Source organism: Rhinopithecus roxellana, chromosome 3 (assembly GCF_007565055.1).
Source record: "Rhinopithecus roxellana isolate Shanxi Qingling chromosome 3, ASM756505v1, whole genome shotgun sequence".
NCBI classification, from domain to species: Eukaryota; Metazoa; Chordata; class Mammalia; order Primates; family Cercopithecidae; genus Rhinopithecus; species Rhinopithecus roxellana.
The window spans coordinates 62,985,414-63,012,372 of NC_044551.1; the positions used below are offsets into that span (position 1 = coordinate 62,985,414).

Here is a 26,959-nt window from a genome sequence, read left to right on the forward strand (position 1 = left end):
TGCTTGAACCTGGGAGGCAGAGGTTGCAGTGAGCCGAAATCATGCCAGTACACTCCAGCTTGGGCAAGAGTTGAAACTGTATCAAAACACACACAAAAAAGTTAACTCTGTAGTTTATTTCTGTTAATGGCAACCCTGCAGAAAAGCTAAACTTAGATGTCTCAAAGTAATCTCTGTCTGATCCCTTAATGAAGGATCTCTTCAAACATAGCAACTTGTGCCTGTCTTCTGAATGTAGGTACAGCTATGGCTGTAGAACAGACCATGTAATTTTCATCTAGATTCCTTACAACCACAAGGACAATTGTTACAGGTAAAGCCAGAGAACTAGCTCAGTTTTGACTTTATTACTAGGATAAGTCCAGCCAGGCAGTGTGGTGGCTTTGATGTTTTCTGTCTGTATCTAAGGGGGAAGCCGCTTCACTATTCGATATTAAGATAAATAGGGCCTAAAAAGTCCTAGGTCAAACACCATTATGATTAACTCAACTTTCAAAGCCATTTACCTAATGTAGGATTTATTAAGTCTTCTTCAAAATTTGTAAGAATTACAACTAATGCCTAACCTGTCATGATGAATTAAAGACTGATCCAAAAACAACTGACATTTCTCTTCCATTTGCTCTCTTCTTTGACAATCCCACCAGTCTATGCTCTTAAGTTCATCCTCAACTTCCAAAAACTGCCAGATATTGTAGACACCATGAAGAATAAGATGTAGTACCTTTCCTCTAATGAAAGAGGAAATACAGATATAAACAATATATAAACAAGAAACAATATGTGAAAAGCTATGTATAGAAATAGAGAGGCCAGGCGCGGTGGCTCACGCCTGTAATCCCAGCATTTTGGGAGGCCGGGGTGGTCAGATCACTTAAGGTCAGGAGTTTGAAACCAGCGTGGCCAACATGGTGAAACTCCATCTCTACAAAAATACAAAAATGAGCGGGGTGTGGTGCCACATGCCTGTAATCCCAACTACTCACGTGGCTGAGGCACGAGAACCGCTTGAACCCGGGTAGCAGAGGTTGCAGTGAGCTGAGACTGTGCCACTGCATTCCAGCCTGGGCAGCAGAGTGAGACTCTGTCTCAAAAATAAACAAAAATATGTAAAGACATGAAAAATGTGACATTAAGTGGGAATACACATGCACATACACAAAACACTGTGGTGGCATCCATATCAAAATATGGGCCAAAGGGCAAAATAATATGCAAAAAAGAAATACAATCACAGACACATAGCTAATTTTAAAAAAAATATTAAATATTTTTATTATATACTTTTAAACATACAGAAGATAGAAAAAAACAGTACAATGAACAGCCATGTCCACCAGTTAGATTCTGTAACATTTTGCCACATATGCATTACATCACATTTTGTTAAACCATTTTAAACATTTTAAGACGTTCTAACACTTCATTCCTAAATGCTGAAGTATGAAAATTAAGACAGTCTTTTATAAACTACAACACCCTTCTCACAGCTCATAAAATTACCAATAATTATCCAGTATCATTCAAAATCTAATCCACATTCCAATTTTCTCAACTGTCTCACCACCGTGCTGGCCTCCCACCCCCACCCCAGTCTTTTACAGATGGTTTTTCAAAATAGGGCCCAATAAAATATTTCACATTGCATTTGGTTATTACGTAACTTTTAATCTAGAAGAGTTACCCACTCTACTTCCTTTTTTCTTTCCCAGCACTGGTATTTTGAAGAAATGAGGCCAGTTATCTTCTATAACGCTTCACATTCCAGATCTGTCTGATCGTTTCTTTAGTGGTGTCATTTAGTGCTGCTCTATGCCAGCATTTCCTGCAAATGAGAAATTAGAACCAGAGGCTTGACGAATTCCAGTTAAACCATGTCCTCTCTGGACACCAGTTAAACTTGACTAGAGCACTTCATATGTCAGAGTGCACAGTGCAGTATGCCTAGATTATCTCGTATCATAATAAAAAAAAGTCTGCTGGTCTGTCTACTAGTGATATAAAGTGGCATCATATCCTAAAGCTCTTTATTGTGAAGGTATGTTTATTCCACACAACCAATCAGTTAAGTATTTGGTGCAATGATACTTTGACACCATGAGAATTCTAGTAGGGATGTAGATTAACCTTTTATCTAATAGTTTTGGCATCAAAATTATTTAATATTGATTGTTTTACATTAACCTTTCAACTTTTTAAGATTTCAACTTTTTAAATGTTCAAAAACATTTGTTTTCCACAAACCACAAAGTTTTACAAAAGTAAGATTCACTTTCATAATGTCGGCAGACTTACTCCTTAATTTAAGGAATGTGAGCACCTTCCTTCTTTTTGATTTTGTCTGAAACCCTGTAAGGAAAATAAAGGAAGTTAAAAAAAATAGCTATATAGATACAGATAGCTATATACAGATAGCTTTATATGGATGTTAATAAGCATTTTGTTTCACAAGACATTTTACTTATTTTATTCAACAAAATACGATCAGAAATTAAGTTGATAGTCTTTTAATCAACTTAAAAGTTTAAAAGTTATCCCAAAGAAAACAACTATTAGGCTGCAGTTAAGGTTTCCTTGCAGTGGCTCATGCCTACAATCCCACGACGTTGGGAGGCTGAGGTAGGGGGAGCACTTGAGACCCAGAGCTTGACACCACCCTGGGCAACATAATGAGACCCTGTCTCTATAAAAAATTTAAAAATTATGCCGGCGTGGTGGCTCAGGCTGGGTGCAGTGGCTCATGCCTGTAATCCCAGCACTTTGGGAGGCCGAGACAGTTGGATCACCTGAGCTCAGGAGTTCGAGACCAGCCTGCCCAACACAGCAAAACCCCATCTCTACTGCAAGTACAAACAATTAGCCAGGCGTGGTGGCAGGCACCTGTGATCCCAGCTACTTGGAAGGCTGAGGCAGGAGAATCGCTTGAACCCAGGAGGCGGAGGCTGCACTGAGCCGAGATCACGCCACTGCACTCCAGTCTGGGTGACACAGCAAGACTCTGCCTCAAATAAATAAATAAATAAATAAATGGCCAGGTGCAGTGGCATATCCCTGCAGTCCCAGCTACTCAGGAAGGTGAGGTGAGAGGACTGCTTGAGCCCTGGAGGCCAAGGCTGCAGTGAGCTGTGAATATGCCCTTGCACTCCAGCCTGAGCAACAGGGTGAGACCCTGTCTCTAAAAAATAAAATTTAAACTTCAAAAATTTAAAAACATTGCCGGGCAAGGTGGTTCATGCTTATAATCCTTGCACTTTGGGAGGCCAAGGTGGGCGGATCACCTGAGGTCGAAGTTTGAGACCAGCCTGACCAACATGGAGAAACCCCAACTCTACTAAAAATACAAAACTAGGCCAGGCGCAGTGGCTCACGCCTGTAATCCCAGCACTCTGGGAGGCCCACGCAGGTGGATCACAAGGTCAGGAGATCTAGACCATCCTGCCTAACACGGTGAAACCCCATCTCTACTAAAAACATAAAAAAATTAGCCGGGCATGGTGGCGGGCGCCTGTAGTCCCAGCTATTTGGGAGGCTGAGGCAGGAGAACGGTGTGAACCTGGGAGGCAGAGCTTGCAGTGAGCTGAGATCCCGCCGCTGCACTCCAGCTTGGGGGACAGAGCGAGACTGCCTCTCAAAAAAAAAAAAAAAACCTAGCTGGGCATGGTGGTGCATGCCTGTAATTCCAGCTACTCGGGAGGCTGAGGCAGGAGAATTGCTTGAACCCAGGAGGCAGAGGTTGCAGTGAGCCGAGATCACGCCATTGCACACTAGGCTGGGCAACAGGGCAAAACTCCATCTTAAAAAATTAATTAATTAATTTTAAAAAATATTTTTCTTCCTTTTTTTTTTAAGACGAAGTTTCGCTCTTGTTGCCCAGGCTGGAGTGCAATGGTGTGATCTTGGCTCACTGCAACCTCCGCCTCCCGGTTTCAAGCAATTCTCCTGCCTCAGTCTCCCGAGTAGCTGGGATTACAGGCATGCACCACCACGCCCAGCTAATTTTGTATATTTTTTTAGTAGAGACCGGGTTTCTCCATGTTGAGGCTAGTCTCTAACTCCTGACCTCAGGTGATTCGCCTGCCTCGGCCTCCCAAAGTGCTGGGATTACAGGCGTGAGCCACCATGCCTGGCCTATACCTTATTCTCATCAAATAAAATATATGACCTTAAACTACTTGTGCCATACTTATTAAAATAAGACCATTAAACACCAGTATTCACTAAAAAAAAAATTAAAGTCAAAAATTAATACTAAAGCATTTGTTTTTCTTGTCAGATCTAGCCCAAATGTCCTCTCTTTTCTGGCTTCAATGCTTTCTATCTTTTCCTACATGTATACTAGGCTTGCAGTGGCTTCCCACTTCATTACTAATCTACACCTAAGAGACCATAAGATGTACTGAAAGATTTGTTACTAATGAGTATCAAAGTTATAACCTATTTTGTGTTATTTCAACAACATTACTCTTAGTCATTTGCACTCTGCTTAGGTTTCTAAGACAAAAAGAGGTTAAGAGCTAGACTCAGAGCCTATCTCAACCACGTGGCTTCAGTAGAACAAACGTTAAGAATTGCTAGCTTAAGGCAATGACATATTAAAAACACTTAAGGCCAAGCGCAGTGACTCATGCCTGTAATCCCAACACTTTGGGAGGCTGAGGCGGGCAAATCACGAGGTCAGGAGATTGAGACCATCCTGTCTAACATATGAAACCCCATCTCTACTAAAAATACAAAAAAATTAGCCGTGCATGGTGGCACACACCTGTAGTTCCAGCTACTTGGGAGGCTGAGGCAGGAGAATCGCTTGAACCCAGGAGGCAGAGTTGCAGTGAGCTGAGATCACATCACTGCACTTAGTCTGGGTGACAGAGCGAGACTGTCTCAAAAAAAAAGAAAAAAAAAAAAAGAAAAAAGAAAACCACTTAAGCTGGGCCAGGGAATGGCTGGCTCCCACCTATAATTGCACCATTCTGAAAGGCCAGGGTGGGAGGATCACTTGAGCCCGGGAGTTCAAGACCAGCCTGGGCAACACAGGGAGACCTCATCTCTACTAAAAATTTAAAAAATCAGCTGGGTGTTGTGGCTTGTGCCTGTAGTCCCACCTACTCAGAAGGCTGAGGTGGGAAGGTCACTTGAGCCCAGGAGATTGAGGCTACAGTGAGCCACAACTGTGCTACTGTACTCCAGCCTGGGAGACAGAGTAAGACCCTGATTCTACTTTTTAAAAATGTAAAGAAAAAAATCCCTTTTTCAAAACAACAACAAAAAAACACACTAAAGCTGTTGGAAAACCTAACCATCAGCAATGGCTTGTTCTTTTTGTTTGTTTAGACACAGCATCTCTCTCTGTTGCCCAGGCTGGAGTGCAGTTCAGACAGAGTAGGGACAGGACTCAGTGTCTCCTTCCCCTACCCCGATCCCCACCAAGGACCTCTACTGCAAGCTGGTGCAGGGGAGGCCCCATGGCCAGCGGAGACCCCAACCAAACCATTTGGACCATGTACCATAAATCTTACTCAAGGGGCCATACCTACTTATTATGATGCCTTGGAGCTAAAATAAGCAGCTCCCATTATAAATCTCACTCAAGGGAGTTAGCTCTATCTCCAGCATACACACAAGGCCAGAGAAGGACCAGTCCTTAACTTAGCTTCATTATAACACTAAAAATCACACCTGGGGTGGAGATGTAACATGCTAATGCGACATGCCAGGCATGAAGAAACATGTTATGAAACTGCACAGGTGCTAAAAGTTCTCTGCTTCTACATACATAAAGTCACTCTTTTCCCACTGTAGCCTCTTAAAAACTGCCTTTCCAACTCCCTCCGGGGAGCCAGCCAGAAAACTGTCTCTCTCTTGTGCTGCCATCCTTATGCCTGGGCATATGGTCCAATAAAGCCTTATTTGGGAAAAGTCCTTTGGCCTCACGATTTCTATTGCATTGAGAGCCGAAGAACCCATGGTCAGTAACACAATGGTGTATATCATAGCTCACTGCAGCCTTAAACTCTTGGGCTCATGCAATCCTCCTGCCTCAGCCTCCCAAATAGCTAGGATAACAAATGCATGCCACCGTGCCTAGCTAATTTTTTAAAAAAATGCTTGCAGACACAGGCTCTTACCATGTTGCCCAGGCAAGTCTCCAACTCCTGGCCTCAAGCAATCAATCACCTCACCTCGGCCTCCCAAAGCACTGGGAATACAGGCCTAAGCCACTGTGCCCAGCTGGCTTATTTTTTTAAACGATAAAAATTCCCAAGAGACAAAAATGCAGGCTCAGGAAAGTGGAATTTCCTAACACTGCTGAACTGAAGTTCATATGTTTATATTTTAATTAATTAACTTTAATGAATGCATATATGCAAAAAATATTTCTAAAAGTAAAGATCATTTCTCTAGTTAGCTAGAATTTGTGGCAAATATTCTGGAAAAGGTGCTGCCCAACAACTGCTGCTCAAACTCCGGTAAAAGAAACAGAAACATCTGGATGTTGTTGGTCAAGAGGCTCATGCCTGTAATCCCAGCACTTTGGGAGGCTGAGGTGGGTGGATCACTTGAGCTCAGGAGTTCGAGACCAGCCTGGGCAACATGGTGAAACCCCATCTCTACAAAAAAACCCACAAAAATTGTAGGTGCGGTCACACTCATAATCCCACCACTCTGGGAGGCCGAGGCAGGCAGATGACCTGAGATTGGGAGTTTGAGACCAGCCTGACCAACATGGAGAAACCCGGTCTCTACTAAAAATTCAAAATTAGTCAGGCAAGATGGTGCATGCCTGTAATCCCAGCTACTCGGGGGGCTGATGCAGGAGAATCGCTTGAACCTGGGAGGCGGAGGTTGTGGTGAGGTGAGATTGCGCCATTGCACTCCAGCCTTGGCAACAAGAGCGAAACTCTGTTTCAAAAAAAAAAAAAAATTAGCCAGGTGTGGCACATGCCTATAGTCCCAGCTACTCAGAAGGCTGAGGTGAGAGGACTGCTTGAGCCTAGAAGGCGGAGGTTGCAGTGAGCCAAAATTATACCACTGCATTCCAGCCGGGATGACAGAGTGACACTGTCTCAAAAAAAAAAAAAAAAAAAAAAAAAAGGAGGTCAGGCGCAGTGGCTCACGCCTGTATTCCCAGCACTTTGGGAGGCCAAGGGGGGCAATCATGAGGTCAAGAGATTGAGACCATCTGGCCAACATGGTGAAACCCCGACTCTACCAAAAATACAAAAATTAGCTGGGTGTGGTGGTGCATGCCTGTAGTCCCAGCTACTTGGGAGGCTGAGGCAGGAGAATCGCTTGAACCCAGGAGGCAGAGATTGTGCCACTGCATTGCATTCCAGCCTGGCGACAGAGCAAGACTCCATCTCAAAAAAAAAAAGTCCTGACTTTTCAGTAAAAGTCAAAAGTCTACTGAAAAACCTACTAGGTTTTAATAACAGTTCTATCAAGTACCTGAAACAGGAATGTTTAAGTACAATTTAACTCTAATTTTTCATCCTTATCAACCTTCAAATCAACTATATTCCAACACATAAGTGCATTCATATTTTTAAATTATTGCTAGAAACATCAATAATAAGATCCATAACTATCTAGAGCCATGGTAAAATAGGCATTTTCAAGTTGTACTGGTGGCAATGCTTATAGGAATAAGAATTTTGGAAAGCCAGTTGTCAGTGTGTATCAAAAGCTATTAAAATGTTTATACTTTTTCACCTGATAATGATATGTCTTAGTCATAAGGAAATAATCTACAAAAAAACTTTATATATAAAAATGGTTATCTCATTATCAGAGTTAAACCTTGTTAATGTTCAACATTTGGCAAAATATCAACTTATTCTGAACCAAGTTTACTCTGAACCAGGCACTGTTCTAAAGGCCACAGATACAAGATACAAGGACTACAAGACAGACAAGGCCCCTGCTCTCACAGCACTTACATTCTATTAGACATAAACAGATAAAACAGGAAAGAAAAATTATATCAGGGAATGACAAATGCTACACAGAGAATCTAAGTGGGATAAAGTGACAGAGAATGAGGGGGTATCACTTCCAGACTGAACAGGGAAGGTGAAATTTAAGATGATATCTGAATGGCAAGAAGCCAGACAAGTGAAATCTGAGGTAGGGTTTCCAGATGAAAGAACATGAGTGCCAAGGCCCTGAAGAAGCTATAAACCTGGTATACAAGAGGAAGAAAAGAGGCCAGTGTTGCTGGAGCAGAGGAAGAGAGAGCATGAAATGAGATTCAGGCAAAGAAACTGGCAAGAAATACAACATGTTATACTTTGCAAACCAGGGTAAAACGTTTGGATTTTAACCCAAGTGTGACTGGAAGCTATTGGAGAGTCTTTTAAAGGAAGAGGTGGGATCTACTTTACATTTTTAAAATATTACTCTAGCTTCTGTATGAAAAATAAATTTAGCAGGGTGAGACATGAGATTTGGGAACTACTGCAGTAAGGTAAGAGATTATGATGATATCTTTTATCCAGAAAATATAAAGAGCTATTAACACCCAACAATAAAGACAAACCCAATAAAAAAAAAAGCCAAAAGACTTGAAAAGATATTTCTCCAAAGATATATAAATGACCAGCAGCATCTTAGGAAAAGATGCAACATCATTCAGTCATTAGGAAATGCAAATTGAAGCCACAGTAAGGTATCATTTCTCCCCCAACTAGGATGGCTACAATCAGAGACAGTAATAACTGCTGAAGAGAATGTGGAGAAAGAAGAACCTTTATACACTGTTGGTGGGAATGTGAAATGGTACGGCAACTTCAGAAAACAGTTTCAAAGTTCCTCAAAGAGTTAAACATGGAGTTAGCCTAAGAGCCAACAGTTACACTCCTAGTTGTATACCCAAGAGAACTGAAAACATGCCCATACAAAATTCTGCAAACAAACATTCCTAACAGCATTATTCATAATAACCCAAAGAGGAAACAACCCAAACACCTTTCTGGATAAACAAAATGTTCTATGTCCATATGACGAAATATTATTCAGTAACAAAAGATACGAAGTACTGATATATGGCTTCAATATGGATGAACCTTGAGAAACTTACGCTAAGTAAAAGAATCCAGGTATAGGCCGGGCGCGGTGGCTCAAGCCTGTAATCCCAGCACTTTAGGAGGCCGAGATGGGCGGATCTCCTGAGATCGAGACCATCCTGGCTAACACGGTGAAACCCCGTCTCTACTAAAAATACAAAAAACTAGCCGGGCGAGGTGGCGGGTGCCTGTAGTCCCAGCTACTCGGGAGGCTGAGGCAGGAGAATGGCATAAACCCGGGAGGTGGAGCTTGCAGTGAGCTGAGATCCGGCCACTGCACTCCAGCCTGGGCGACAGAGCGAGACTCCGTCTCAACAAAAAAAAAAAAAAAAAAAAAGAATCCAGGTATAAATGGCCACATATTGTAGAATTCCATTTATATAAAATGTCCAGAATAGGCAAATCCATAGAAAGTAAATTAGTGGTTCTCAGGGGCTGGGACGACAGGATATTAGGGAGTTCTAATGGGTATGGGGTTTCTTTTTGGGTAATGAAAATGTTCTGGGCTGGGCATGGTGGGGAAGGGGCCTTGTCGAGCCCAGGAGTTTGAGGCTGCAGTGAGATATGATCATGGCACTGCATTCCAGTTTGTGTGACAGAGCAAGAGCCCATCTAAAAAAAAAAGGAAAAATTAGCCAGGTGTGGTGGCGGGCGCCTATAGTCCCACCTACTCGGGAGGTTTAGGCAGGAGAATGGCGTGAACCTGGGAGGCGGAGCTTGCAGTGAGCCAAGATCATGCCACTGCACTCCAGTCTGGGTGACAGAACAAGACTCTGTCTCAAAAAACAAAACAAAACAAAACACCAAAAAACAAAAACAGCACAAACAAATGTTCATAGCAACATTATTCATTATAGCCCAAAAATAAAAACAACCTAAATGTCCATGAACTGATGAATGGATAAAACGTGATATAACCAAACGTGATATTGCTGAATGGAATATTCAGCAATAAGAAGGAATGCAGTACTGATGCATGCTACAGCATCGATGAATCTTGAAAATAGTAAGCTAAGTGAAAGAAGCCAGACACAAAAAACCACGTATCGTATACTTCCGTTTATATATAATATCTAAAATAGACAAATTCATAGAGACAGAAAGCGTACTGACTGCCTAGGGGTGGGGAAAATGAAGGTAACAGGGTTTCTTTTTGGGGTGATGAAAATGTTCTAAAATTGTAGTGATGGTTGCATAACTGTGAAAACCAAAACCACTGACTTGTATATTTTCTTTTTTATTTTATTTTATTTTTTGAGACGGAGTCTCGCTCTGTTGCCCAGGGTGGAGTGCAGTGGCGTAATCTCGGCTCACTGCAAGCTCCACCTCCTGGGTTCACACCATTCTCCTGCCTCAGCCTACCGAGTAGCTGGGACACAAGGCGCCCGCCACCATGCCTGGCTAGTTTTTTTTGTATATTTAGTAGAGATGATATTTTCACTGTATTAGCCAGGATGGTCTCGATCTCCTGACCTCGTGATCTGCCTGCCTTGGCCCCCCAAAGTGCTGGGATTAGAGGCGTGAGCCACTGTGCCCGGTCAACTTGTATATTTTCAAAGGTAAACTGCACACCATGTGAATTATATCTCAAGAAAGCTATTTAGAACATAAATTATACCAATACTTTATATTTACATTATATATTTTTTCTTCAACTATTTCATGATTTAAAAAACGTAAAAGCTGAGAGTATTACAGTCATAACTGATCTCAAAACAAATTACAAGCTGTTGATTTGTTACTTTTTGGTCATTAAAATGAAGAATTCATGATATATACAAATATACCAAGGTTATACAACAACAACTGACGAGTGACTCTTTTTTTTTTCCCCCTCAAATTCTCACTCTGTTGACTAGGCTAGAACGCAGCAGTGTGATCTTGGCTCACTGCAACCTCTGCCTCTCAGGTTCAAGTGATTCTCCTGCCTCAGCCTCCCAAGTAGCTGGGATTATAGCTGCCCGCTACCACACTGGGCTAATTTTGTGTATTTAGTAGAGACGGGGTGTCACCATGTTGTCCAGGCTGGTCTTGAACTCCTAACCTCAAGTGATCCACCTGCCTCGACCTCCCAAAGTACTGGGATTATAGGTGTGAGCCACTGCGCCAGGCCTTTTTCTTTTTTTGAGATGGAGTCATACTCTGTCACCAAGGGTAGAGTGCAGTGGTACAATCTCAACTCACCGCAACCTCCGCCTCCCTGGTTCAAGCAATTTTCCTGCCACAGCCTCCCAAGTAGCTGGGATTACAGGCATGCGCCACCACGCCCAGCTAAATTTTTTTTTGGTATTTTTAGTAGAGACGGGGTTTCATCATGCTGGCCAGGCTGGTCTCGAACTCCTGATCTCAAGTGATCTGCCCGCCTCGACCTCACAAAGTGTTGGGATTATAGGCATGAGCCACTATGCCCGGCCTTAACTTTTAAATAAGAATATTAAAGGGAGCACACATAGACGATACATTTACAAACGTACACCTTTAAGTCAGTTGTTTCTTCTATATTAATTTACTAAAAATTCAAGTGCCTATAATATCACATCATAATTTTAGCAGGGCACATGAGCTTCCTTTTAAAAATAATTTTAAATGTTTTGACTAAAATACAATAGAACATGTCTGTAAGAGACTAATGTATAAAGTGACAAGTTTGAAGCCATACTCCCCAAAGTTCATGTGGTACATATTACCCCAGATCTTTGTGCATAAGAAGAATTTCATTTTTCTTGGGAGGCCGAGGTGGGTGGATCATAAGGTCAGGAGATTGCGACCATCCTGGCTAACACGGTCAAACCCTGTCTCTACTAAAAAATACAAAAAATTAGCCGGGTGTGGTGGCAGACACCTGTAGTCCCAGCTACTTGGGAGGCTGAGGCAGGAGACTGGCATGAACCCGGGAGGCAGAGCTTGCAGTGAGCCAAGATCGTGCCACTGCACTCCAGCCTGGGCAACAGAGCAAGACTCCGTCTCAAAAAAAAAAAAAAAAAAGAAATAAAAATTTCATTTTTCTTTTATGAAAAATTATCCCATCTTTTCCATTCCCGTACAATCAATTTCAAATCAAAGCAGAGATTAAAACATTATTTACAAAAAGTATAACTTCAATTCAAAAATGTATAATCAAAATAATCTAACAGCAGCATGAAAGCTTTTAAAAATTAACTACAATTATACTTAGGGACAATGCAAGAGTAATTTAAGCTTCAGACAGATAGTTGTACTTTATTATTATTTTTTTTTAGGAATATAAAGAGAGAAGCAAGTAGTATTTTACAAATTTACAAAACAAAGTCACATAACTACAAAAAAATTGTCAGGAAAAGATTCTGAGTGATTACTTACCATATAATAGCCAGTGTGATAGCCACTCATGTACCACGAAATTAACATACTTCCCAAAGCATCAGCATCCTCAAGAGAATCTGGACATATGGGAGGTGGTGGGGGAATTATCTGGAGACAGAAAAAGATGTTATTTATATCCAGTAAACAAAAAAGTAAAGTCTGGGGATTTATATTATACAGTGAATGCTGGATATTAATTGTATATTTGCTTAGATCATCTCCTACTTAAATTTCTTTTTTTTCCCCCTAAACAAAGACAAGGTCTTGCTATGCTGCCCAGACTGGTCTCAAACTCCTGAGCTCAAGTGATCCTCCTGCCTTGGCCTTCTAAACTGCTGGGATTACAGGCATGAGCCACTGTACCTGGCCTTAAATTTCTTAATATAGCTAGCATTTGGAGAAAGCCAACCAATAACAAAAGACCAACAAAATTAAATTTAACAAGGATCAAAAGACAGTGACATAAAAATTTAAACATTTTGATTTAGACTATATATCTGTTCCACTATGAAGCTATGAGTAAAAAAAAGTCAAGCATAAATACCTTTATGCTTTTCCTTAATACACACACACACACACACACACACACACACAGCTCACATACCATTTCAAGGGCCATTTTAAGCAAACATCTTGGGTAGAACATCTGTCCTAACCCCATCCCAATGCACAGTAAGCCAAAGAGTATCGTTGTATCTATTGTTAATACCTAAAAATCTAACATTAGAAATCCAGTTTACAGCTGGGTGCAGTAGATCACGCCTGTAATCCCAGCACTTTGGGAGGCCAAGGTGGGCAGATCACCTAAGGTCAGGAGTTCAAGACCAGTCTGGCCAACATGGTGAAACCCCATTTCTACTAATAATACAAAAATAAGCCGGGCGTGGTGGCAGGCGCCTGTAATCCCAGCTACTCGGGAGGTTGAGGCAGGAGAATTGCTTGAACCCAGGAGGCGGAGGTTGCAGTGAGCCGAGATCACACCACTGTACTCCAGCCTGGGCGACAAGGGCAAAACTCTGCCTCAAAAAAAAAAAAAAAAAAAAGAAAGAAAGAAAAAGAAATCCAGTTTACATCAGAAGCTAACATCCAACTATACCTAGAAGGGCAAACACTAATCCCTTATATATGGTATAATTAAATCCCTTCTAACAGGAACTACCTCCCTATAGACTAGATACCAACTTCTGCCAGGAAAGAAGCAGGCAACCTAGAGCTTAGAGTTGGGACTACAAGAGCACTGCATTTGGGTAACAGAAAGGCATTAAAAACAAACAAAAAAACCCCAGAGGTTTAGTTCAAATTTCTACCCATTAGAATCTGGCCCAAGGGATGGTCTACAATGACATTTTCCGATCCTATTCTGCTAATTATCAAATTGTATATGAAAGCAAAACCTAATCTATACTCTTTTTTACTTACCGGTGGTCCAGAAGGAAATGGAGGCAGCCAGCATGATAGTAAGTGGGGTGGTGGTGGTGGCGGCGGTGGTGGTGGGCCATTGAATTTTAGACCTGGCTATAAGGAATATTCAAATGAAAATTAACTTACCAATTTCAATATGATAGGAATAAAAAGGACTCAAAACCAAAAGGATAAAAATAATTACCCAGAATATTTGTATTATACATATCAAAAAGGTTAAGTGAAATTTCATGTACCAAATCCTGAAGTCAAACAGACTCATAAGTCAAATGACAACCTCTGGATTTTTCTCATTTCCCTTCTATGTAGATATTAAGGAAGTAAAAAAAAAAAATAAGAGTGGTAATTACCTAATAAATCAGAAAGAGTCTATTCAGCAAAATTATTTCAATCATAAAATACTATAGCCTGAATTTCATTAACTAAATTGTATAATGTTTTTATGAAAGCCTGTTTAGCTATATATGCTAACTTAGAGCACATACTGTGAAAACTAGCCAATCTCTCACCTTATAAAAATCAGCCCCCTGAGACCAATGAAGCATGATATACATATTCTAAGAGGGTACATCATTTTAGAGTCAAAAAACTACAATATAATGTAAGCCTAATAAAAACATTATCCCAGAAAATCTTAAAACTTTTGATGAGTCATGCTTGATTTTTAAACATGATTGCCTAGGCCAGGCGCCTGTAATCCTAGCATTTTGGAAGGCCAAGGTGGGGAGATCACTTGAGGTCAGGAGTTTAAGAGCAGCCTGGCCAACATGGTGAAACCCCGTCTCTACTAAAAATACAAAATTAGCCGGGTGCAGTGGTGGGTGCCTTTAATCTCAGCTACTTAGGAGGCTGAGGCAGGAGAATCGCTTGAATCCAGGAGGTGGAAGTTGCAGTGAGCCGAGATGGCGCCACTGCACTCCAGCCTGAGTAAAAGAGCAAGACTCCATCTCAAAAAAAAAAAAAAAAAAAAAGCCTAAATACCATCCCCTCCATGGAAGAAATCACTGCTTTACACAAAAGAACTAGAAAGGGACAAGCCCTTAGGTTCCATGACATAATCTAACCTATAATAAAATCTTTTTAGAGTTGATTTCTGTTACTTATAACCAAAACGACCATAAATGAAAACAATATTTACATTTGAACTCTACAAAACAATCTGAGAGCGCCTCAGGATTTTATCTGTATTAGATGTAAATAAAGTGTTCTTATTTTACATATCTTATACAGGTGACATGGGAAACAACAGCATATCATCCAGCTAATGATAAATTATTATTACACTTTCTTTTTTTTTGAGACAGAGTCTCGTTCTGTCGTCCAGGTTGGAGTGCAGTGGCACGATCTTGACTCAGTGCAAGCTCTGCCTCCCAGGTTAACGCCATTCTCCTGCCTCAGTCTCCCGAGTAGCTGGGACTACAGGTGTCTGCCACCATGCCTGGCTAATATTTTTGTATTTTTACTAAAGATGGGGTTTCACCGTGTTAGCCAGGATGGTCTCCATCTCCTGACCTCGTGATCCGCCCGCCTTGGCCTTCCAAAGTGCTGGGATTACAGGCGTGAGCCACCGCATCTGGCCCACGATTATACTTTCTAACTTAAATAAGTGTGCTAATTATCAGTCTAATACCTAATACTCCACAAAAGTAACCAGATAAATCTTTCATATAAAGCATTGTTGCATCCACTGCAGTGTCTAACTTTTTTTAAAAAATTAACTATTTTGCATCATCTTATTTGCTTTTCAAAAAATTCTTGTGTATTTAAGCTATAAAAATTTCACGGGAGAGCTACAAATTAGTTAACAGAGAGGTTATATGTCCCGATATTAACTATTTTCTGGAAAACCTTTCATAGAAGGTTTACCTTTCCTGGTCCAAGTCTTGGCCCTGGCATGGGGGGTGGTGGAGGGAGAAAAGAGTTCCATGGAGCAGATTTGGACTTGATGTTATCTGATTTACTTCCAGGAGACCTGGAGTTCTCACTTTCATCTGTTGAAACTTGGCTTTCATTTTCATTCTTTAAAAAGAAAAAATATGCAGGTTTTTGTTATAAGGGTGTCATTAAGAAAAAATTAATGCCTTAGTGGATCAAACTGACAACTATATATACTATTTAACAGTTTCTCATCTAGTCTCTGCTTCAAGAAATTGAATTTTTTTTTTGTATCCTTACCTCTTGAGCATTCTGTTCTATATTATTAGCTACTTCAGAGATTGGGGACAGTAGATCGGACAGATTTTGCTCCTCTCTATTTCCATATCCAGTGTAAACCACAACACAGGTTTCTCTCTTAAAATCAACTGAAGCAATGGTAGCTGGGTAAATGCAACCGTCTTCTGACCAAATGGCAGAACATTTGTCCCCAACTTTCCACTACAAAAGAAATCAAAGATATATACATGCACACATTTCTTTTGAAGAGGGCAAACTAACATCTTGTTTTGATCAGTGTGGAGGCAAAGGATAGAGGGTAGAGACTTGGAAGGCAAAATAATGTAATGAGAAAGGCTTGGGGTCTAAATACATAAATCTGAATTCCAACTCTCTCACTTTTATAATCATGTACAAGTTTCTGAATCTCTTTGAGTCTTAGTTTCCCTATCTTATTAGATGGCTATAATATAAGCTACCTCCCATATTTGTGGTGAACAGCAGGAGGGAGAGAAAATGCATATGGTGCCCAGCACTCTGGACTGGCCTAGACCAAGTGCTCGTCAACTGTCAGCTCTCTTCCCCTTGGTAATGATGAAACTAAAGTTGCCTCAAAAGACACCAAAATATTCAGCTTTCAGGACTACTGTTTTTAACTAGCAGAAATAATCCACCTAGACTTCTGGGTTCCTTGGAATTAATAGTTTCAGGGTTTTTGAAGCAAAAGGGGGAAAAAATCTCTCAGCTTAAGATGTAAAACACTGCCAATTCAGCTTACGGCTCTTGGGTACTCCTCCCAAACGGCACCTTCTCCCTGCCTTCCACTCACAAATGGAACACATGTCCTGATTTTAGCATTTATCATTCCCATCTAATTCTTTATACTTTCATGACTAACATGCATGTTCCTAAATAACAGAAAATTTAATAGTTGTTTTTGAAGTTGTGTAATTATGTGTCAACATAAACACTGTACTAATCACTTAAGTTAAAGACATTTTACACTATTAAATAAGGACTAACGAGACATCCTTTGAAGTTAAATCTCAACATTTTAAAATAACCTGTTTTAAGGGAGCTGCAGTATTCTTCTTTTGGCTTTTATTCTTCTTAGCAGGTTTTCTTTTAGGTGTGGTTTTTGGTTTACCTGAAGTTTCACAAATGTCACCATTCTTTAGAGCATGCTATGAAAATAGGAATAAAAATGTATATGTTACAGGGTGGTGCACAGAATAAAAGTCACAACACAACCCAGTTACCATTATAAGCTAGTCTCAAGGCTCCATCACCTCAGAAAGCATCTATTTCCTCTTTTGACCACTCCCTACACTATAAAAACTGCTCTTAAAGGCATCATATATCTGATTATATCAGCTCTAAAGACCCTTTTAATCAAATCTCCTTCCTCTCAACCTCTCTGTAACATTAGACCCTGTTAATTATCTTTATTCCTGATATTCATGGCCCCTTGGATGTCATGGCAATGTAGGGCCCCAATGGTTTCATTACTTCTGATCAAGCCTTAGATTTAGGCATTCCCAGTAAGAGCTGGCCATCCTTCTTTACTTGCTTAAGGCCATCTTTTTTTTATTTTAACACAGAGTCTCACTCTGTCACCAGCCTGGAGTGCAGTCGCGCTGATCTCAGCTCACTGCAACCTCCGCCTCCCGGATTCAAGCGATTCCCCTGCCTCAGCCTCCTGAGTAGCTGGGATTACAGGTGTGTACCACCATGCCCAGCTAATTTTTGTATCTTTAGTAAAGACGGGGTTTCACCACGTTGGCCAGGCTGGTCTTGAACTCCTGACCTCGTGGTTTGCTTGCCTCGGCCTCCCAAAGTGCTCGGATTACAGGCATGAGCCACCGCACCCAGCCAAGGCCATCTATTCTTATTAGTTACAACAGTCTGCAAACACACTTATGAAGCTATTAATCCAGCTCTGACTGTTCTCAATCTAACATTTCCAATGATCAATTTCACATCTTAATTCATACCTCAAACTCAACCTCAACTTAATTCATATTCAACCTCAACTTAATTCAAACTCAATCTCAACTTAATTCATACTCAAACTCACTACTAAAACAATCGTTTTCCCGCATCAGTTCTTTTCTTCCTTTACTCAGATTACATCTCCCTGAAATATAACTCAATCTCAACTTAATTCATACTCAAACTCACTACTAAAACAATCGTTTTCCCGCATCAGTTCTTTTCTTCCTTTACTCAGATTACATCTCCCTGAAATATAACCAACCCACCCCACACTGAGCCCCATTTCAATCTCTATTTTATAGAACTCTCTTGGTAATTCTTTAGTTGACTTCTAGTTTCAGTGTATACTGGAAAGCACATTTAAAAATCTAGGCCGGGTGCACTGGCTCATGCCTGTAATCCCAGCACTTTGGGAGGTCAAGGCGGAGGGATCTTTTAAGCTCAGGAGTTCCAGGCCAGCCTGGGCAACAGGGTGAGACTGCATCTCTACAAAGAAAACAAAAATGAGCTGGGTGTGATGGCACACACCTGTGGTCCCAACTACTCAGGAAGCTGAGGTAGGAGGATTGTTTGAGCTCGTGAGTTGAATGCTCCAATGAGGCATGATCATGCCACTACACACTCTAGCCTGGGTGACACGGCAAGACCCCATCTCAAAAAAAAAAAAAAAATCTAGAAATTAGTTACAAAGGTGACACGGAGGTCTGATCCTTAGCTCACGTTACAAGAGTAACTATGAGAAAGACATCAACTCTGTATGCTTGGTACCCTTTATATACTGTATGAGTATATGCTCTGTTCAAGGTAGCCTGGACTACTGATGACCCTTATTTAGTGCTCAGTAAGACTAAATATCTCAGAGAATGGAGAAGGTGATGATGTTGGCCAACTGTATAAGTGTCTTGAGACACAGAACCATACTACACTTCCTAAAAGAACTGTATATTCCTACCCAATAGGAACACTTGACTTGATACCCAACTTACAGGATTTGGGATGATTAGATTAATTTAATATATGCAAAGCACATAGAGTACTGTCAGCATGCTACAAGTATTAATTGCCATACTAATGCTATTTATCTTCATCATTATTTTATTAAATGCTTGTTAAATGTTTAAAATTATAATCCAGGTTGTCCCTTTCCTATTAATCTCAATTACAGGAATTCTACAGTTTGATACAATGTAAAAATACTAAAAGGAATACACTTTTTGTTTGTTTTCTGCCATGGAGTCTCACTCTATCGCCCAGGCTGGAGTGCAGAGGTGCGATCTTGGCTCACTGCAACCTCTGCCTCCCAGGTTTAAGTGATTCTCCTGCCCCAGTGTCCCAAGCAGCTGGGATTACAGGCACGTGCCACCACACTTGGCTAATTTTTGTATTTTTATTTAAGATGGGGTTTCACCATGTTGGCCAGGCTGGTCTCGAACTCCTGAGCTCAGGTGATCCACCCGCCTCGGCTTCTCAAAGTGCTGAGATTACAGGAGTGAGCCACCATGCCCAGGTAGGAATAAATATTTTAAATTTTACTTAAATTGCCTTCATAAAAAGGATGACATATATAAGCTATCAACTTCTAAAGGAAGATATCACCTGATTTAACTAACTCATATTACCATCTAATCTTCAAAATGAAAACTGAGTAACATGTACTTTAACATTTTACTGTATGTTACCAATTCCCTTCCAAATGAATAACAAGAGAAAATAAGAAAACGACTAAGTAAGCATTTCATACCTTAAATGAAGCCACAGCTTTATCATATGCTTTTATCAATGCTGTATCATCCCAAATGTCAGAATCATCGCTCTGGAAAGGGTAAGAAATAAAAACAACTCATGTTCAGATAGGTTTAATCAGAAAATGTATGTTAGTACCAACAGTCATCTTAATCTAAACATAACTAAATTAAACTGAAAATGAGTATTTAAAATCCTAAATAAAGCCGCAGGAAACTTACCTGCTTAGAGGTTATGTGACTTTACTTCAAAAGCTGGACATAGGTAAATGTTCTAAGAATGAATGCCATAAAGTGAATGCCCCTACAATTTAATTCCTATCCACAGACCATGAGTAGATTTGTTCAAGGCCAGCTACACTTATTTCAATTAAGATCAGAAAAAACTTGACTTCATCTAGACTATGGGAAAGCTGTTCTGACCTCAGAACCTATGATCCAAAGAATATTTTTTCTTTTGAAATTATAATGTTTCCAGATTATAAGGATACAAAATTGTTAATAGTGACTAACCAATTTTCATTTTATTTTTATTATTATTTTTTACTTCCATTTCCCTTTCCTGCTTTCCTGGTACCAGTTTTCTTTCTTTCTTTTCCTTTATTTTGTTTCTTTCTTCTCTCCCTCCCTCCTTCCTTTCTTCACTTCTCTCTCTCTCTTTCTCTGCCTTTTTTCTCCCCTCAAATTCCTGTGTTCAAACGACCCTCCACCTCAGCCCACTGAGAATACAGGTGCATGCCACCATGCCTGGCTAGTTTTTTTTTTTTTTTTTTTTTTTGAGAAGGAGTCTCGCTCTGCCGCCCAGGCTGGAGTGTAGTGGCCGGATCTCAGCTCACTGCAAGCTCCGCCTCCCGGGTTCCCGCCATTCTCCTGCCTCAGCCTCCCGAGTAGCTGGGACTACAGGCGCCCGCCAGGTCGCCCGGCTAGTTTTTTGTATTTTTAGTAGAGACGGGGTTTCACCATGTTAGCCAGGATGGTCTCGATCTCCTGACCTCGTGATCCACCCGTCTCAGCCTCCCAAAGTGCTGGGATTACAGGCTTGAGCCAGCGCGCCCAGCCGCCTGGCTAGTTTTTAAAATTTTTTTAGAGATGGGGTCTCGCCATCTTAGCCAAGCTGGTCTCGAACTCCTAGGCTCAAGTCATTCTCCAGCCTCACTCGGCTTCCCAAGTGTGGGAATTACAGGCACGAGCCACCACACCTAGAAATATTTTTGTCCAGACATGGTAGCTCATGCCTGTAATCCCAGCTAATTGGGAGGCTGAGGCAGGAGAATTACATGAGCCCAGTTGTTGGAGGTTGCAGTAAGCAATGATTTTCCCATTGCTCTCTAGCCTGGGTGACACAGCAAGACCCTGTCTAACAACAACAACGACGACAAAATAATAATAATAAATACTTTTTTAGCACTACTAGCACTGTGCAAGTCACTGAGAGATATATAGAAACATGTTACTGTTCAGTTATGATCTAACTAGGGATTTAAGACTATCACACAAGACAAAACAAAAAACAATATAAAACAAATCTGAACAAACATCAAAATGTGAAATACAAACAGTATTTTAATTAAAAAGGAAAGAAACTAATGTATACTGAAAGATCATATGCAGGAAACTGACCTAAGAAATAAAAACCACTCACGCCTGTAATCCCAGCACTTTGGGTGGCCGAGGTAGGCAGATCACGAGGTCAGGAGTTCGAGACCAGCCTGGCCAACATGGTGAAACCCTGTCTCTACTAAAAATACAAAAATTAGCTGGACATGGTAGCACAAGCCTGTAATCCCAGGTACTTGGGAGGCTGAGGCAGGAGAATCACTTGAACCTGGGAGGTGGAGGTTGCAGTGAGCCAAGATTGCGCCACTGCTCTCCAGCCTGAGAGACATACCGAGACTCTGTCTCAAAAAACAAACAGAACAAAACAAAACAAAACAAAAAAACCCAACAGGATTTAGGCTGGGCACAGTGGCTTGTAATCCCAGCATTTTGGGAGGCCAAGGTAGGTGAATTGCTTGAGTTCAGGAGTTCGAGACCAGCCTAGGCAACAGGGTAAGAACCTTGTGTCTACTAAAATACAAAAAATTTGGCCGGGTATGGTGGCTCACGCCTGTAATTCCAGCACTTTGGGAGGTCGAGGCAGGCAGATCACGAGGTCAGGAGTTCGAGACCAGCATGGCCAACAAGGTGAAACCTCATCTCTACTAAAACTACAAAAATAAGCTGGCATGGTGGCAGGCACCTGTAATTCCAGCTGCTCAGGAGGCTGAGGCAGGAGAATTGGTTGAACCCAGGCGGCAGAGATTGCAGTGAGCCGAGATTGTGCCACTGCACTCCAGCCTGGGCGACAGAGTGAGACTCCATCTCAAAAACAAACAAACAAAAAACAAATTTAGCTGGCCACGGTGGCACACGCCTGCAGTCCCAGCCACCTGCAGGGCTGAGACGAGAGGGTCACTTGAGCCCAGGAAGTCAAGGATGCAGTGAGTGGAGATGGTGCTGCTGCACTCCAGCCTGGGTAACAAATTAAGACTTTGGGGGGGGAAAAGAAAAAAACCAAAAAACCAATACGATTTGCACAGGTAGACAAAATAGAACACATTCCAAGTAAGAGCATGAACAAGGACAACAAAAAAGGCATGGAAGCAAAAATAAACACACTATAAGAATTTACTTATGTGAGGCCAGGCACAGTGGCTAATGCCTGTAATCCCAGCACTTTGGGAGACTAAGGCGGGTGGATCACGAGGTCAGGAGATTGAGACCATCCTGGCCTGGCTAACACGGTGAAACCCTGTCTCTACTAAAAATACAAAAAATTAGCAGGGTGTGGTGGTAGGCATCTGTAGTCCCAGCTATTTGGGAGGCTGAGGCAGGAGAATGGTGTGAACCCAGGAGGCGGAGCTTAGAGTGAGCTGAGATCATGCCACTGCACTCCAGCCTAGGCAACGAAGCAAGACTGTCTAAAAAAAAAAAAAAAAAAAAAAAAGAATTTACTCATGTGAGGTAACTAAAATAGTCAAACTTATAGAATTAGAAAGAATGATGATTACCATGGGCTAAGTGGAAGAAGAAATGGGGATTTGCTAATGTAGAGTTTCAGGTTGTAAGATGAAAAAGTTCCAAAGATCTATTGCACAACAACATGAACATACTTAATGTTACTGAACTATATACTTAAAAATGGCTAAAATGACAAATTTTTTTACTTCAATAAAAAATAAAACACACTGTTTGAGGGATCAGTGAGACAAGTCCAAATAGAATCCAATTCATACTATAAGGTAGAGTTGGATTTGGTATATTATAGAGTATTTTGGATTTGGTACAGTATTAGCCAATGAATTCCAAAAAAGTTTGTTATAAAATTCACTGAGTTGTAATATTACTTTTTGTCATTTTCTTGTTTTTTTTTTTTTTTTTTTTTTAATTTGTTTGCTTTCTCTTGAGACAAGAGTCTCGCTCTGCCACCCAGGCTGGAGTGCAGTGGCACGATCTCAGCTCACTGCAACCTCTGCCGCCCAGGTTCAAGTGATTCTCATGCCTCAGTCTCTCAAGTAGCTGGGATTACAGGCTCCCACCATCAAGCTGGGCTAATTTCTGTATTTTTAGTAGACATGGGCTTTCATCATCTTGGCAAGACTGGTCTCAAACTCCTGACCTTAAGTGATCCTCCCACCTCAGCCTCCCAAAGTGCTGGGATTATTGGCATGAGCCACCACACCAGCCTTGTCATTTTCCTGTTAATCTCTATTATATAGAGATAAACGTGTTCCAATATAAAACTGTCAATCTTGCTGTACGATAAAAAGTACTTATAATTCCAACCTGGGCAATATGGGAAAACCCCATCTCTACAAAAAGTACAAAAATTAGCTGGGCGTGGTGGTTCATATCTGTAGTCCCAGCTATTCAGAAGGCTAAGGTGGGAGGACCGCTTGAACCAGGGGAAGAGGAGATTGCAGTGAGTGGAGATCAGAGATCATGCCACTGCACTCCAGCCAGGGTGACAGAGTGAGACCCTGTCTTAAAAAAAAAAAAAAAGTACTTAAAATCATTAAGTCACTTTGCAGATAAGAAAAGTAATCACAAAGAGGTTAACTGACTTGTTTAAGGTTACATTCCCACTTGGAAGGGAAGATGTTCCTTGGAGATGTGGTAAAAGGAATAAAAACAGGCTGGGGTCCAGTGGCTCACACCTGTAATCTCTGTCTTGAAAAAAAAAAGGGGGGAGGTAGGCGGGGGAGGCCAGGCACGGCGGCTCATGACTGTAATCCCAGCACTTTGGGATGCAGAAGTGGGTGGATTACTTGAGGTCAGGAGTTTGAGACCAGCCTGCCGATGCAGCAAAACCCCATCTCTATTAAAAATACAAAACTTAGCCGGGCATGGTGGTGTGCACCTGTAGTCTCAGCTACTTGGGAGGCTGAGGCAGGAGAATTGCTGGAACCCGGGAGGCAGAGGTTGCAGTGAGCCAAGATCACACCACTGCACTCCAGCCTGAGTGATAGAGTGAGACTCCACCTCAAAAAAAAAAAAAAAAAAAAGGAAGCAAACAGTAGAAAATGAAGGGTGGTCCTGAAGAAATAAAGAAATCACAGAATCAGAGGACAGTGATATCAACAGAAGAGTGCAGGCCGGGCGCGCTGGCTCAAGCCTGTAATCCCAGCACTTTGGGAGGCCGAGACGGGCAGATCACGAGGTCAGGAGATCGAGACCATCCTGGCTAACACGGTGAAACCCCGTCTCTACTAAAAAACACAAAAAACTAGTCGGGCAAGGTGGTGGGCGCCTGTAGTCTCAGCTACTCGGGAGGCTGAGGCAGGAGAATGGCGTCAACCCGGGAGGCGGAGCTTGCAGTGAGCTGAGATCCGGCCACTGCACTCCAGCCCAGGCGACAGAGTGAGACTCCATCTCAAAAAAAAAAATAGAAGAGTGCAGTCTTAAAGCAAGATACACAGACAGACAGCAACTCAAAATCCTCATATCTCAACTGTTATTGCCAGACCAGGAAACAAGTAATTTCAAAACGAACAGAAAACAAACTGACAGAAGAAAAAGTAATACTGATTACAAGGTACCCAAGGACAAATATATCTGACTGAAAACCTAAGGAGCACTAAAGCAAAGGCATGAAAAAGAACTAAAGGAATAAAAATAAATAAAAAGCAAAATGGTTGATAAGTTGGCAAACAGTATTTATTTAACATATGTACACATGGGGTCCCTGAAGAATAAAAACAAAACAATCTCCCTGGTGGTCTAGCGGTCAGGAATTTAAAAAAAAGAAAAATTCCTAGGTATGGGAGGAAGAACCCCCTCCCATCCTCAGAGCCTCTAAGCAAAAAGACTAAGTTACAAAATAAAAAAAATCAGTTATCATTAGACTTTCTCATAGAAATTTATGGGGAAAAAGTATGAGCCAAGAATTTTACATGCAGCCTAGCTGTCTTGAAGTAGCAAGACTAAGAAAAGTTTAAAATGTAGAATACTGTACTCACTAGCCTTTCCAGGGCAATCTACTGAAAATAAGCTTCATCCAACCAAGATTGACCAGGGAAACTTGGGTTTTAAAAATAACACAACTGGCCAGATGCAGTGGCTCACGCCTGTAATCCCAACACTTTGGGAGGCCGAAGTGGGTGGATCACCTGAGGTCAGGAGTTCGAGACCAGCCTGATAAACATGGAGAAACCCTATCTCTACTAAAAATACAAAATTAGCTGGGCGTGGTGGTGCATGCCTATAATCCCAGCTACTCGGGAGGCTGAGGCAGGAGAACTGCTTTAACCTAGGAGGTGGAGGTTGTGATGAGCCAAGATCGCGCCACTGCACTCCAGCCTGGGCAACAAGAGTGAAACTCTGTCTCAGAAAAACAAAAAAAACAAAAAAACAAAAAACCAGAATTGTTAGCATCAAATATATTTAATTGTGGATCTAAGAGAAAAGTAGTATATTAAATTGAAAAGCTGATTCTAAAATTTATATGGAAATACTAAGGACACAAAGAAACCAAAGCTGGACAATTTACATTACCTAACTTTAAGACTGTAAACCAAAAGTAGCTGAGACAGGTTTCAATCAATTTAGAAAGTTTATTTTGCCAAGGTTAAAGACGCACCTATGACACAGCCTCAGGAGGTCCTGATGACACGTCCCCAAGGTGGTGGGGTACAGCTTTGTTTTATACATTTTAGGGAGACATGCAGCACCAATCAATATATGTAAGATGTATATGAGTTCTGTTGTGAAAGGCGGGACAACTCAAAGTGGGGGTAGGGAGGTTTCTACCTCATAGGAAGATTTAAAGATTTTCTAATTGGCCACTACTTGAAAGAGTTATTATCAACAGAAAGGAATGTTTGGGTTACCATAAGGGGTTGTGGAGACAAAGGTTTTATCATGCAGATGAAGCTACCAGGTAGCAGGCTTCAGAGAGTGTAGGCTGTAAATGTTTTTTATCAGACTTCAAGAGTCTGTTCTATCAGTAATTCCAAAAGGGGAGGAGGGTGTGATGAGACATGTTCAACTCCCCCTTCCATCATGGCTTGAACTAGTTTTTCAGGTTAATTTTGGAATGCCCTTGGCTGAGAGGATGGGTCCATTCAGTTGGTTGTGCAGGGGGGTCCCTATGATTTTATTTTTGGTTTACAAGACATACTCTGAAGCTATAGTAATTAAAAGTGTAGTACTGACATCAATATAGGCTAATAGACAATGTAACAGAATTTAGAGTCAGAAATAGCCCTGTAATATTATGACTGATTTTAACTAAAGTTACAAATGTGGTTTAACAGAGAAAGCATAGTAGTTTCAAGAAATGATGGTAAAACTATTGGAAATCCTTATGCAAAAACAAACCAAATTTCCACCTACATTGAGCCATATATAAGAATTACCTCAAAATGGATTACAGACCTAAGTGTCTAAAAAAAAAAAAAAAAAAAAAAAAAATTAGCCAGGCATGGTGGTGCGTGCTTGTAATTTCAGCTACTCAGAAGGCTGAGGCAAGAAGATTGTGCGCAGGAGGTGGAGGCTGCAGTAGGCTGTGTGACTGCACCACTGCACAACAGCCTAGGTGACAGAGTGAGACACTGTCTCCAAAAAAAAAAAAAAAAAAAAAACCCAAATGATTTGAACAGACACTTCACCAAAGAAGATATACGGATGGCAAATAAGCTCATGAAAGGATCAACAGCAGCACTGGTCATTAGGAAACGCTAATTAAAATCACAAGACGCCACT

General features: G+C 41.2%; 1 protein-coding gene across 1 annotated transcript in view; it reads right to left on the reverse strand.

The window, feature by feature from the left end:
* Positions 1–1,246: 1,246 nt before the first annotated feature.
* Positions 1,247–26,959, reverse strand: part of LOC104675640 (survival motor neuron protein) — a 31,247-nt gene continuing 5,534 nt past the window's right edge. The window contains exons 2-9 of the mRNA XM_010380246.2: positions 19,717–19,788; positions 17,045–17,164; positions 16,002–16,202; positions 15,693–15,845; positions 13,824–13,919; positions 12,402–12,512; positions 2,296–2,349; positions 1,247–1,825 (exon numbers count right to left, since the gene is read on the reverse strand). Of these exons, the coding sequence (XP_010378548.1) occupies positions 2,299–2,349; positions 12,402–12,512; positions 13,824–13,919; positions 15,693–15,845; positions 16,002–16,202; positions 17,045–17,164; positions 19,717–19,788 (804 nt within the window). The 3' untranslated portion in view covers positions 1,247–1,825; positions 2,296–2,298. The remainder of the gene's footprint in view (positions 1,826–2,295; positions 2,350–12,401; positions 12,513–13,823; positions 13,920–15,692; positions 15,846–16,001; positions 16,203–17,044; positions 17,165–19,716; positions 19,789–26,959) is intronic.